We start from the raw sequence: 13,063 nt of genomic DNA, 5'->3' as shown, positions 1-13,063 counted from the left end.
TAATGACGTCACCGTGACACCGGCTTTCCATAATTTTTGCAACGTATGATATTCGCTGTTACAGGTATAATGACACTTAATTTTTGTTTCTTTTCAAGTGAATAGGTTCTCGGATTTTTTTAAGCAGTGAATAGTTTCTTTGTCGTTTCAGCTACGCTCGCTCAGAGGCTTTGCCTTTTTCATATTAACTTTATTGCAGTAGTCACAAGCGTACCCAGGCATTATTTCAACTGAATTGTAGTAATGAATTGACTAGGTACAGTACACTATATATATAACTAATCTTCACGATGAACACGATATTTTCGTGCGACTTTACCGCCTTTAACTTATAAAACAGCGATAACATGGCTCCTGTATAAAATTAAGCACGTGGAAAGCAAGAATAATACATGCTTTGCTTCGAAATCTTTGAGCGGTAAATCTATGCTGGTTTTAAGGACCTTACTCCTTAATAGAAAGCCTTACTGCGTTATAAAAATTGAGTTTTTATTTAATTTTTAAATGAACTGTTTTAATAAATGAACTGTTTTAATTTATAAAATTTTCTGTTGTACGATGTAGTAATATTATTATTTCTATATTCTTACTGCAACTGTCCTTTAATTGCTTGTTTTGCTTTTATTGCTGCAATTCTCGTCGAACGTGAAGGGCGTGTGCTATTTACGTCACTATTCGTCCCGCTAGTATGCTTAACATATTCTGTTGATTCTAAGGGATAGAGTAAGCTCACAGGTCGTTTAATAACACGACCTGTAGCTAATCGCACTTCCGCTGATCGTACTTTGCCATCCTTACTTCGTTGCGTTTCCTCTATTCGACCCATTCTCCAACAAGACCTTGGAAGTTCGTCCTTAATGATCACAATATCACCGACACTCGGTTCCATAGCACTAACAATTTTCTTTGATTTTAATTTCACTTGAGCTCTTTCTCTAAGGCCAAGCAAATACTCTTCTTGCCATATGCGCCAAAAGGCGTTTAGCAACTTTTGTCCTTTCAGCCATAAATTAACTAGCCTATCTGCACAGCTTTCAAACGGTTTATATTCATGATCACTGCTTTCTTCGCACATTTCGGGAATGCCAATCCGGGGGTTTAGCGATAAGAAATGGCTTGGTGTCAACGTCAAACTTGAATTGGTGCCATCACTAACATACACTAATGGGCGTGTATTGATGACTGATTCAACTTCCTTCAGTATGGTTTGCATTTGAATGAGTGTAAGTAAACACCTACCGAGCGATTTCCGTAAAGAGTTTTTTACTACACACACTAATCTCTCGTAGAATCCACCCATCCAGGGTGCTAATTCTACTATGAAATTCCAGTTGATTCTTTGCTCCGAAGAATAATTCACTTCTCACAATATTAGACCAAAGTGTATCTAATGTTCTATTGGCTGTCTTGAACTGCAAAGCGTTATCTGAAATGATCTCGTTTGGCACACCTTTCTGAGACACGAAACGCCTAAAACCTAGAAGTAATTCTTCTGATGACATGTTTTGTACGAGTTCAAGATGTATAGCTTGAGTGACCATACAGGTAAATAAACATACCAAGACTTTCGTCTTTCCGTCTGCTGATTTCACATATAATGGACCAAAATAATCCAATCCTGTGTGTGTGAACGGAGGAGTTTCTGTCACTCGTGATTTAGGAAGAGGTGGCATCACAGGCATAGGGTACTCCTTCGTAACGTCTGCAAATTCTGCATTGGCGAAGAACAGATTTAACTGTAGCACGTCCGTGAAGAATCCAGTATCTATATCTTATATTGCTCAAAGTCTGAGACACTCCACTATGTAGTAATTGCTTTTAATGTTTCTCAGCTAACAAATGTGTAAACCGAGATTGTTTCGGTAAACAGAATCGGAAATCTTGATCCTTCGCTGAGAGTAACATTATGTTATTGTCCCTTGCAACGCAAAACACCGTTGTCATCAATATACACATTTAATTGATGCTGCAAGGTATTTCTTTTGCTGTTTTGAATTGCACTTAACACTTCGCCGAAATGTTTTCTCTGTATGTATATAATTCATCTACAGTTCATTGATTGTAAGTGAACCATTGTTTTCCCTGTCTCTACCTTGTAGCTTTCTCACGAACCTTAACGCATATGCTGTAACTCTCAACAATCTTGTTATAGAAGTATATGACTCGTGGTCGATTTCAAATGGAACACTATTTATGTTTTTTCCATTTGTTACTGTCGTTTCACTCTCTTTTTTTCTCATTTTAATTATGATTAAACAGTTTATATACCCTAAGTATAACAAAGAACATGAGTTTACATAATATATGGAGCAAACATAAAGAATCAAATGTTATATAATTGATTAATATTCATGAAATGCACATATTCAGGAGTATTCAATACTTAAAGAACAAAGAATATTTTGGCGGGAATCAAACATTACATAAGTCTGGAGAAATGCAGATGAATTAAACATGATACACAATATATCTGGAGCAAGTCCTTAGAATCATACATGGTACACATAATTTGGAGTAACTCTTACTTAGAGTATAATAGTAATTAGTCCTTCAATATATATAAATTCCAATAATGGTCATGATCTTCACGATAGCAATTACTGTAACTGTTTCACGTGTCATGAATCAGTATGTAAGCGGGTTTTTTGTTTGTTAATGCCAACAAATATATTTAATTACATTTATGTAAATGCATATTTCATTGCCTTTGTAGCATATAATCAGTGGAAAAGATTATGCGACGTGCGTTAATTTATTTACTTTATTTGTTTGGTAAATGGCACCGTTGCAACAGTTTTATTAAAATAAACGCAGTCCAGCACAGAATCTTTACCATGAATTCTACACATATTCAAGCACTTTTCACTTCTGTCCATAATTTGAAATTAGCACTGTATGAATGGGTTTTGACACTCTTTATTATGGCTTCAAATCATTTTTGAATATTTTCGGACATGCTTCTGAAAATAATAATCTATATAAGAATAAAAGGGTACTTTACATGAATTGTTGTAATAAAAACAATGAAAAGAAAAGAAATTTAAAATACATCTTACTAACACATGGTTTTAAATTGTAAAGGAAGACATATTCATATTTTTAAATAAAATTCAATTCTGACTGAGAAATGGTAAGACAAACGTGTAATTTAATGTAAAATGGCGGGGCATGGAGATATTGTGACAGATTTGTATGAAGGGGTAGAATAAGCTTCATTTGCTTTTAGGTACTGACAATACGTCATTAAGTAATTAATAAACTGTTCAAAAGCCAAAACGTTTTAATCATATTAAACATTTTTCCAACCGCACATACCATGTTACTTATTTACAGAATACAATTTGGCCATAAGTGTATAGTAATAGTCATTTTGAAAAAGAAACAATTTACTAGATAATTAAATGATTTGTTATTCAATTAACACTACCACATGTGCCGTTGCGAATGTCAAAATTATTTACATTTAGAACACTTCTAAAACAGAAACGAATGAAAGAAATTTCCATTCAGTTATTCTGGAAATCCATTTAGCGTTACTTGTTTATTGGCAAAGTCAATCCAAAATTTGATTAAAACTGCTAAGTTGGCCTACTTTCAAGTATTGAGTAGTCAACAAAATGCAAGCAAGATTTTAAAGGTGGCATGTTTTAGCCGCGTCTGTGACGTAAACATTGTAACAAAACAATTTGTTGGAAGTTTATATGGGATAGTATTCTGTTCATTCAGTTAAGCAAAAAAAAAATGGAAATTCTTCTCTTCAGTAAACAAATATAAGGGCTGTACCTATGTGAAGGTCTCTTAAAAGCATTTTATCCTTACATTTTCAAAAAATACAATATCCGTTTTGAAAGACTTCAAAATAATAAAGTGATGCTAATTCTAGTCTGGATGACCCTCGTTCGAAAATATGTATATGACGTCACATATTAATACCACACTATAGGATTTACGTTGGTGTCAATTAACAATATCCTAATAGAATATTTCATAGTATGTTTATAATTTTGTTATGGATGCATATGGATATATCATTATATGAGACTGTACTTTGTTTAAGAAAAAATTAACAGTTGCCCCACCTCGGCTTTTCATGTGTTGTTTTGTTGTCTTCGAAACGATACATTTATCATAAATATTTTATGCACTGAATATTTTGAAATAATATTGCCAACGAATTAAAACAAAAAATGTGTAAAATTGTAAAATTTTAGAAAACAAGAGTTCATAAGTTACTAAAACCTTTAATACTTTCGCTTCTACCTTCTTTAAAAAGTTTCAATACATACACAAAGTATATCTTCCTCAGAGTAGCCTTATTGTAGAGCGCCCTCTTCTAGTGCGGGTAGTCTTGGGTTCGCTCCTTGGCCGCGTCATACCAAAGACGTGAAAAATGGTTATAGTAGCTTCCTCTCTTGGTGATCAGAATTAAAAAGAAATCACTAGGACTGCTGAACCCGATGTCAGTATTATGTGACTAGGTGGAGTATCATGCCATATGTCTACGGTGTGATATTCCAGTGAGGCAGTACTAAAACATATTGTGCTCACGCTTACCCTTACATTCTGAGTAAAAAAGTTCAGACAACACTAAATTATAGAAAAAAGGGTTGTGTCACATGAAAATTGATTGCATATAAAACATGTATAATATTACTATACAAAACGATTATTAACAAAGAAATCTGGAAAAGGACTGAATAAAGCGGCCACACTTTCGGACAGTTTGTTTCACGCCTTTAAAAACTCACTATTTTCAACGAACTGTCACTTGTCTTCGATTTGAGCATTTGCAATTATGTCCCAGTGCTGAAATTTAACTTAACAAGGTTTTCAGCAATTGTTTATTTTCATTTTTACAAATGTATACATTTGTAAAGGAAAATTAAGTAGCCATTGTACGGGAAAGTACGGCAGAACATGTAATGGTCAGGTAGATTGTTGGAAAAAATGTTGTTCATTTATCAAATATTTCTGTGTTTTGAACGTTAACACGAACACACACGCCACACTGCTTGTATGAGGACTACAGCTTAAAATAGAAATAGAAGTGGCATATATTTACTTGGCAATTCAAATTGTAATACAAAGCTACCGTCCTAGGCCAATCTTAACAAAAAATGGAACAATGAGTAACGCATTTATACGTGGAATTAACAAATTTCGTGCGTGATCAAAGGCTACAAAACATTCTATATCAACAATCAAGTGACATGTATTTGTTCCTTATGTGAGAGGTAATATTCATCCTATTCTGTCACTCTTTCGTGATAGACGCTATTTTGCTTCTTCCATATTTTTACCGCTTTTAGACAGATTATACGATTTTTCACAGGATTCAAAGATATTTTAAATAAAGCAAGGAACTGTACTTTTTACCGGAATGTGAAGTACAATGGAAGGTGTGTTGCTCGTTTAGATGTTGAAAAGCTCGATAACCTGACATGTTTGTTTTGATTTTCTGATTCTCATGGAAAGTAAGCCAATTGTTTTTGTAGCAGACTATTATTATACTGTAAATATAAAGATTGAATGCAAATTGCGTTAAAACGGGTATAACACGATTCATGGATTTGCAAGAAGTCTGAATGAGGTTTCTACCCGTATAAACACACAAACAATATAAAACAGCATTTAATTCTTAAATTCTTAAAAAAATACAATGATACGTCTTTGTCAGATATTCAATGGATTGCTAAAACCTCAGTAAATACGAGGTGTGTCCAAATGTTCTAAGACTGGACATTTTTTCACAACGTTATATAAAAATAACATTTTAAAAAAACGCGTAAAAGTTTGTTTCGTAATTATAACAATCTAGTGTGATTTTTATTAGGATATGGTTTAACATCGGGCGAATAGTATTTACATAATATTCAGATGGTGATCAATTGTATGCTGTATACTGTGCTAGAAGATAATATGCTTAATATGATAACATATCAATAACATATGAACACATGTGAAAAACAAACATAAGTATCCTGCTGGCCCCTGCATTGCCTCAAGAATAATTATATGCGATAACTCGTAACATTGTTTCCAAGGAAAACCAAGTCATCAGGAATATGTCGCGCATTATTAGCCAATAAAAATCTATCAGCTCGGTTAAACTAAAGCAGCGCCAGACGGTAGGTATATCAAACACTTGTGATCTGATAGTTACATTAAAACCTATGATTCTGGCTGAAATCATGAGTTTTGGCCATTTGTACAAATATTCTTAGAACCTAGGATCTCTGAAAAAAACGTGATCTGAATTGCGAACCAAAAATTAAGGTTCTCGGCCTCGGCCGAAAACATAGGTTCTTTGATTTATTGTGCAATTCGCGTACAATAATAGTATCTTGATGAAACATACACTTCCAAAAAGCGCGCCATGTTCCGAACGTATCTCTCAAATTATATATTATATATGTCTATTATTTTATTAATAATTTGCTGAATAAATGTAGTTGTTGTTGTTGTTTTGTTGTATAGCGTCATGGAGTAGTCTAACGACGTACATTCAACATCATAAATTTTAGACTCAACATTGTTAGCAATCATAAATCACAGTTAGCTTGTTTGTTATTGTTGTGTCGGCAATCCAATTGTTATAAATGACACTGAAGCATGCTTGTACAGATACAATAAAATGATATGTTACTATGTGCATATTAAAGTCATCAATTCATAGCAATATATCAGTATGTCTGTCCGGTAACACGTGTATCAGGCGGCTCTCTTATTTCCACTTTGCTATTCCCTCATAACTGAAATAAATAAGTCTCAGACTGTTCGTCAGAGATCTACATCAGTAATGACTTCAATCTGCCATTTACGTTACATTCAAGTCATTTACTATTTACAAATACGAATTGGCGCCACAAATGTCAGACCTATAGCCTCTGAATTAGCTTATAGTATGCCAATATGTTCTAAAGTACCAGACAGCAGTGATAAAAAGATACGTGACGCATCACTGCTGCACATTCGTACTTAAGACATATATAAATTTCTAAGCGTTGAATCTTATGAATTAATCTTTTGTTTTCGTGTAATATGAATATAAATATATTCTGCTATGGTTATGTTATCAAAAGCATGAATTCGCTCTTCCTTCCTGCTTTGTGAACGTATGTGTTTAGGAAATTCACCATTGAAGAGAAAATAACTTGTCTAAGTGATTGATCTCTTTTGTCTAGGAAGATACGATTTTAGAAAACACAGTAAGGAGAAAGGCCATATGTTCTCGTTCCTGAGACAGATTAGATTTTATTTTGTAGTCTTCAAACGGTGCAAATATTCTGCTATATTGCTGGGTTCAAGGCTGTAAAGATAAGTTTCAAAATCAGTCTCAAACCTTCAGCATCTTGTAAATTAACCCTTATCCTGATAAATTTCTATAATGAACTTGTCCATTTTTCATTTTGGACAGTACCATTAACTGTTAAAATGGGTGCTTACCAAAAGATAGTGACTGAATGGCGAACATGGATGTGTAGGCTGATCATGATCTACACTGGTCGCAGAGGCATAATCATTCGTATCCAGCATGATAAGGGTTAAAATTGATTTTGCTTTTTTGTTTAGAAATTTACCACTGGCAATGTTGCTTCATCGGAATGCTCTTGAATCTCTACGTATAAGACTTGACTAAGGCAAAGCTAAAATATTTAATCCATTTTAGAATTGAACTTCATCTAATTCCCAAGAAGAAAATAGAAAATGGTTCGAATTCTATTTATATCAATCATACCGATGTCGCTGAATTTAAATGATACATAAAAGTACTAAATAGGGAGAATATAAAGGGAAAATAATATAGGAATAGTACAGGAAGTGTGTAGGGATAAAGATATTGAAAAACAGAGATAAGAATCCTGTTATTACTTTATTTGTTTTTACAGTTAAGTACGCCTTGGTACGATCAGTGGCAAAACAATTCTGCTGGGGACTTACCATGCTCCAAAGTTACGGAACAGTAAAAATAGAAGTTATCCGCGCCACAAAAATGCTTATGTAGAATATATAAAAGACTTATGAAACAAATATGCCTGTACTAAATGACTTTGCTGAAAGACAGAATAAGAGAATTACCATTACGGGATCGACGAAACAGGACAGAAGACAAGTATCAAAGGAGCTCAGTCTCGTTAGACTTTAACCCTTACCTTACCCTACTAAATTTCTTTAATGGACTTGTCCATCTTTCAATTTGGACAGTACCAGTAACTGTTAAAAAGTTTGCTTACTAAAAGATACTGACTGAATGGCGAACAGTGCAGCTCGTGATTAGACCGCACGGATGCAGGCTGATCATGACGTACACTTGTCGCAAAGGCAGAATCAATAGTGTCCAGCATGGTAAGGGTTAAGAGCTGCCAGTCAGGGAGACTTCCACCTGTTCCATCAGACACAATAAAAAAAACTGTTGAAGAGCTGAATTACAAACATGTGGTGTGTCTACAAAAGTGGATTATAATAAATAACATCCACCATATATGTCAGGTGTTGATAAATCTTTTCTCGAGAGTTTCAGCTTACTTTGAAATTTAGAAACCAAATCTGAATTCAGACTGAGTGTACAATTTTGTAAACATTTACGAAATTATCATTGTGGAAGCCCTGTTAAGGGTGTCTTATAGTAACATATTGATTGCATCCATTGAAATCTTCAAGAGAACTACACGCTCTAGCAAATCTGCTGAGAAATGTATATCCCATGAGATGTTCCTCGGGTTACATTTCCATCTAGATGAAGGAAATTAACAATACTTAAATTAAAATCATTCTTCTTATCGTAAATGTAAGTACATTTTTTGTATATTATAGAGAATGTTGTAGAGAGATTAAAATCCGAAAAGAGTGGCAACATTATCCTTTAGTTTTATTGTACTGAAGCTATTGGGGATAAATAGTACAAACAATCTGAGCAAGAAAATGATTATCTTAAGTGAGAATATCTTCGATCTGGACGTATTATCAAATAAGATAATAGCGTCTGCCTATATATCTGGAGAATAGTTCAACATAAAGTCTCATAACAATACAAAACAAATAAGCGACACATGACGCAAAACTGATTCCCTTGGGGATACTATTTACCTGTCGGAAAGCTGGATTTCCAAACCGGACACAGCAATAAAAGGAGAAGATTAACAATCCACGTGGTATAATGAATAATTGCAAGAAATGTATCATCCTCCCTAGCTAAAGTCTTTTGATTTGAAGTTTGGTATTTATTAGATGCTTCGTATAGTATTATCTAAAGCAGAGAAAGCGTGTGTTTTGACTGATGACACTACACAACTTTTAATTTTTATCCGTCAGATGATTTCTTCGACTAAAACATAAATGTCAAAGATTCAACAAGAACCTATGGGATTAGAATAGACATAATAGTGAAATTGCCTATGCTAAATAAATTGTGGCGACAACATTATAGCTGCTGAGTAAAATAAATGAAACTTAATAATGAATTGTTCTGGACACTTTTACAAAAATACACACACAATAAGCTTTAATGATAATTGTCAAAATAAGTTCAAATCCGACTGTTATATTGTCATCAATCAAAGAATACAATTCTAAAATCAATGGATATGTTACTACGTTAAGTCTGTAAAATCCTATTCTACAGGATCAGTGTAGCATCGAAAGCCGCCATATGCTGTCACCTGAGACACATAGTATCACAGTTTGCATGTACATAAGACAAATTGATAATTAAAAATACCAGTATGCGTGACGAAAAACAATCAAAATGCAAAATAAGAAACAAAGAAGTGTCCCATTTATACTTTAATTTGCATTTCAGATCTGAGTAATACAATAAATATCAACCTAGACATTCGTGGCGAAAGGCAATCAAAACCAACAGTATATGATCCGTCCCAAACATTCTACATCAGCTGTCATGTTTAATCTATACTTTATTTGTTTCCTGACATATTATTATATGTAAGAGATAACACATAACATATGCAGTCAATAGTTTCAGACGATCATAATTTCCTCTCCGCTAGTTTTAGATCTATTCTGCAGACGGCTTGATATCACTGTATGAACATTGTGATAGTGAAATAAACCAAGGCTGTTATATTTTGTAACTGTTTGGAGTCAGAACTGACAATGTGTTTATAATAATGTTTATAACTAATCGTAGCATGACCGTTACACTTTTATGCTCCCCACCCCACTCCCTTCGAAGAAGGACGGGTATATTGTTTTTGCAGGTCGGTCCGTCGGTCGGTCGGTATCTCGGTCTCTCCGTAGACCAACCGGTTTCCGGATAATAACTCTTAAAAACACTTGGACCTAGGATCATGAAAGTTGAGAGGAAGATTGGTCATGACCAGCAGATGATTTCTATTGATTTTGAGATTAGTAAGTCAAACGTCAAGGTCACAGTGACCCGAAACTTTTAAACTGTTACCGGACGATAACTTGAGAACGTTTGAACCTAGGATCACGAAACTTGATAGGGAGGTTGACACCTACTGGTTTTGAAGTCAGTAGGTTAAAGATCAAGGTCATTGTGATCCGGGACAGTTTAACCGTTTCCGGGCAGTAACTTGAGAACGCGTAGGTCTAGGATCACGAAACTTCATAGGGAGGTTGATCATGACCAGCAAATGACCCCTATTGATTTTGAGGTCAGTAGGTCAAAGGTCAAGGTCACAGTGACCCTGAACAGTTAAACCATTTCTGGGCGGTAACTTGAGAACGCCTGTGTCTAGGATCACGAAACTTGATAGGGTGGTTGATCATGACCAGCAAATGACTCTTATGATTTTGAAGTCAGTGGGTCAAAGGTCAAGGTCACAGTGACCCAGAACATTTAACCTATTTCCGGACGATAACCTGAGAACGCTTTGGCCTCTACGAGCTCTTGTTATACCCTATATTATATTTTTTCTGAAACGTTTAAAAGATACACGTGATTGTTAATATTAAGTTAAAATTTATTATATGCTGTTCATAAAGAAATCATAAGTTTTTAAGTTGACGCGTATAATGAATTCCTTTACTGAGTCATTGGCACACTTCATTTTTTTTTATATTTTTTTATATATACGTCTTCCCGGAGGCATTTTCTTGGCTGTATTTATTCTAAAGAAGTAACTGTTGGACAACATATTTGTATTTATTGGTGTAATTTGTATTTGTTTATAGAACAAGCCGGTCAATGCCAATGGAAAGGCTAAGAAAAAGCAACCGTCTCTTATCTTCTTCTTCTTGTTGTCGTTCGCGTCTACACTGTCAGACCAGTAGCCTCGATGAAACTTGTGGTTTGCCGAAGATCATCAATGCCTCCATACAGTTTCTGGTGGATTGAGGTATCTATCGGCCAAGTCGCAGCTCGCTCCTGGTCATGCCTTTTACATCTCTGAAGTATATGCTCCGCAGTCTGATCTTCTTCACCACAAGGACAAGTTTGCGATGATGTCAGTCTGTATTTCTTGTACATGTGAGCACTGAGCTTGTTGTGCCCTGAGCGGAGCCTGACCATCATCACTTGTTCAGACCGATCAAGGAGATGAAAAGCATCTTCCTCCATCCTTGGTCTCGTTAGTGCCTTGGTGATGGTGACTTTCTCCTTGTAACTCACAGGTTCTGTTGGTTGTTCTGACTGAGCTCCTAGCTTAGCCAGTTTGTCTGCCTCTTCATTGCCTGCAAGTCCACAATGGGATGGAATCCACTGAAGTGCTACTTTGCAGGTTATACTCAGGCTCTGCATTCTCCTGGCTAGCTGCGGAGCTTTATTGTTGATCAGAGCTTCCATGACAGACAGTGCATCTGTGAGAAAGACGACTGAGGAGCTTTCTTCTGCCGAGTCTTCAACCATTGAGACGGCCTTCTTGAGTGCTTCAGTCTCTGCCTTGTAATTGCTGCAGTGTTTTCCTGTGGCTGCATGTAGTGTTTCTCCCTTGCCAGATGGGTTTTGAATGAAAACTCCTGCTCCTCCATCTTTGACGGCGCATGTGGCTGATCCGTCTGTATAGACATGAGTCCATAATTCCAGAGGATAGTCTTCATTGATCATAGCAAGTGTGAGGCTCTTCCGAATGCCTTCATCCCTTGCTTCCCGCGGTCAAGACGAGGAACAGCAAGTCTCACAGTCACTGAGGACAGATCATTCGCTAGTGGGTTTATGATGTCTTCACTACCTAGGGAAGTCGTTGGTATGCTCAGCTCAGTTTTGAACTCTCGGTTGAGTTTCTTTGCCTCTTTGCCTCATGTACGAAGCTGCTACGTTTGAGCCGATTCTTTGTGTAGCCATCTAGCTTGTCTTTCATGGGATGGTCTTGAAAAGACCTGAACTTCTCTGCAGAACCTTTGCATGTCTTCTGTCTTGTAACGGCTGTGTACCTGTTAGCTTCTCCATGAAGGAGATTGGTGTAGACTTTGTAGCACCTGTCATGATCCGCAATGCTTGGTTCTGAACCTTGTCTAAAGCCTGTTGGTTAGTTTTGGCAGTAGTGGACCAGGCAGTTGAGCTATACTCTAAATGGGGTCTCACTGTTCCCTGATATACTGTCTTGAGTATTTGCTCATTTGCTCCCCATGTTGTTCCAGCAAGTTTGCACATCATGGCAAGCTTCCTACGGGCCTTCCCTTCTGCTTGACTAATGTGGGGCTTCCAGGTTAGCCGTTTGTCAAAGGTCACTCCTCGTCTGCTTCAATCAGCGAAGTATTTCCCATCTTGATTTTACCCGCCCTCTGCTTTGACGACAGGGAGAATAGTGTGGTGGACGATTTCTCTGTATTGATCGATACACACTAATCTTCAGCCCAAGCTGAAAGCTTGTTGATGGCTTCTTGCATCCTGTATGTGGCTGTAGTGGCATGTTCTTCCTTACACCATAACCGTCTCTTATGTTTACTATTATTGTGATTTTAAAATTGATTAAATAAATACTTTATCTAATAAAATGTAACGTGAAGAAGTCGGAGGTAGGTACAAAATATTTTCAACATTACAAAAAAAAACAAATAAAATATTTATCCTGAGCTGTTGGTTTCATTTAATGTGTCTTCTTTGAATGGCGTCTGTGAGTAACATTGATAATATTTGTTT

The 13,063-nt window shown here is 35.8% G+C and overlaps 1 protein-coding gene across 1 annotated transcript; it reads right to left on the bottom strand.

The window, feature by feature from the left end:
* Positions 1 to 586: 586 nt before the first annotated feature.
* Positions 587 to 1,075, bottom strand: LOC123561965 (uncharacterized). The gene has a single exon (XM_045354627.2). It carries the CDS (start codon positions 1,073 to 1,075, stop codon positions 587 to 589), a length of 489 nt encoding a protein of 162 aa, XP_045210562.2.
* Positions 1,076 to 13,063: the final 11,988 nt, after the last annotated feature.

This window comes from Mercenaria mercenaria, chromosome 2, assembly GCF_021730395.1.
Source record: "Mercenaria mercenaria strain notata chromosome 2, MADL_Memer_1, whole genome shotgun sequence".
Classification (NCBI taxonomy): Eukaryota; Metazoa; Mollusca; class Bivalvia; order Venerida; family Veneridae; genus Mercenaria; species Mercenaria mercenaria.
This window is presented reverse-complemented; position numbering and strand designations above follow the sequence as displayed.

Excerpts from the sequence above, each read along its gene's own strand:
- LOC123561965 (XM_045354627.2), bottom strand. The coding sequence starts at position 1,075 with ATGTGCGAAGAAAGCAGTGATCATGAATATAAACCGTTTGAAAGCTGT.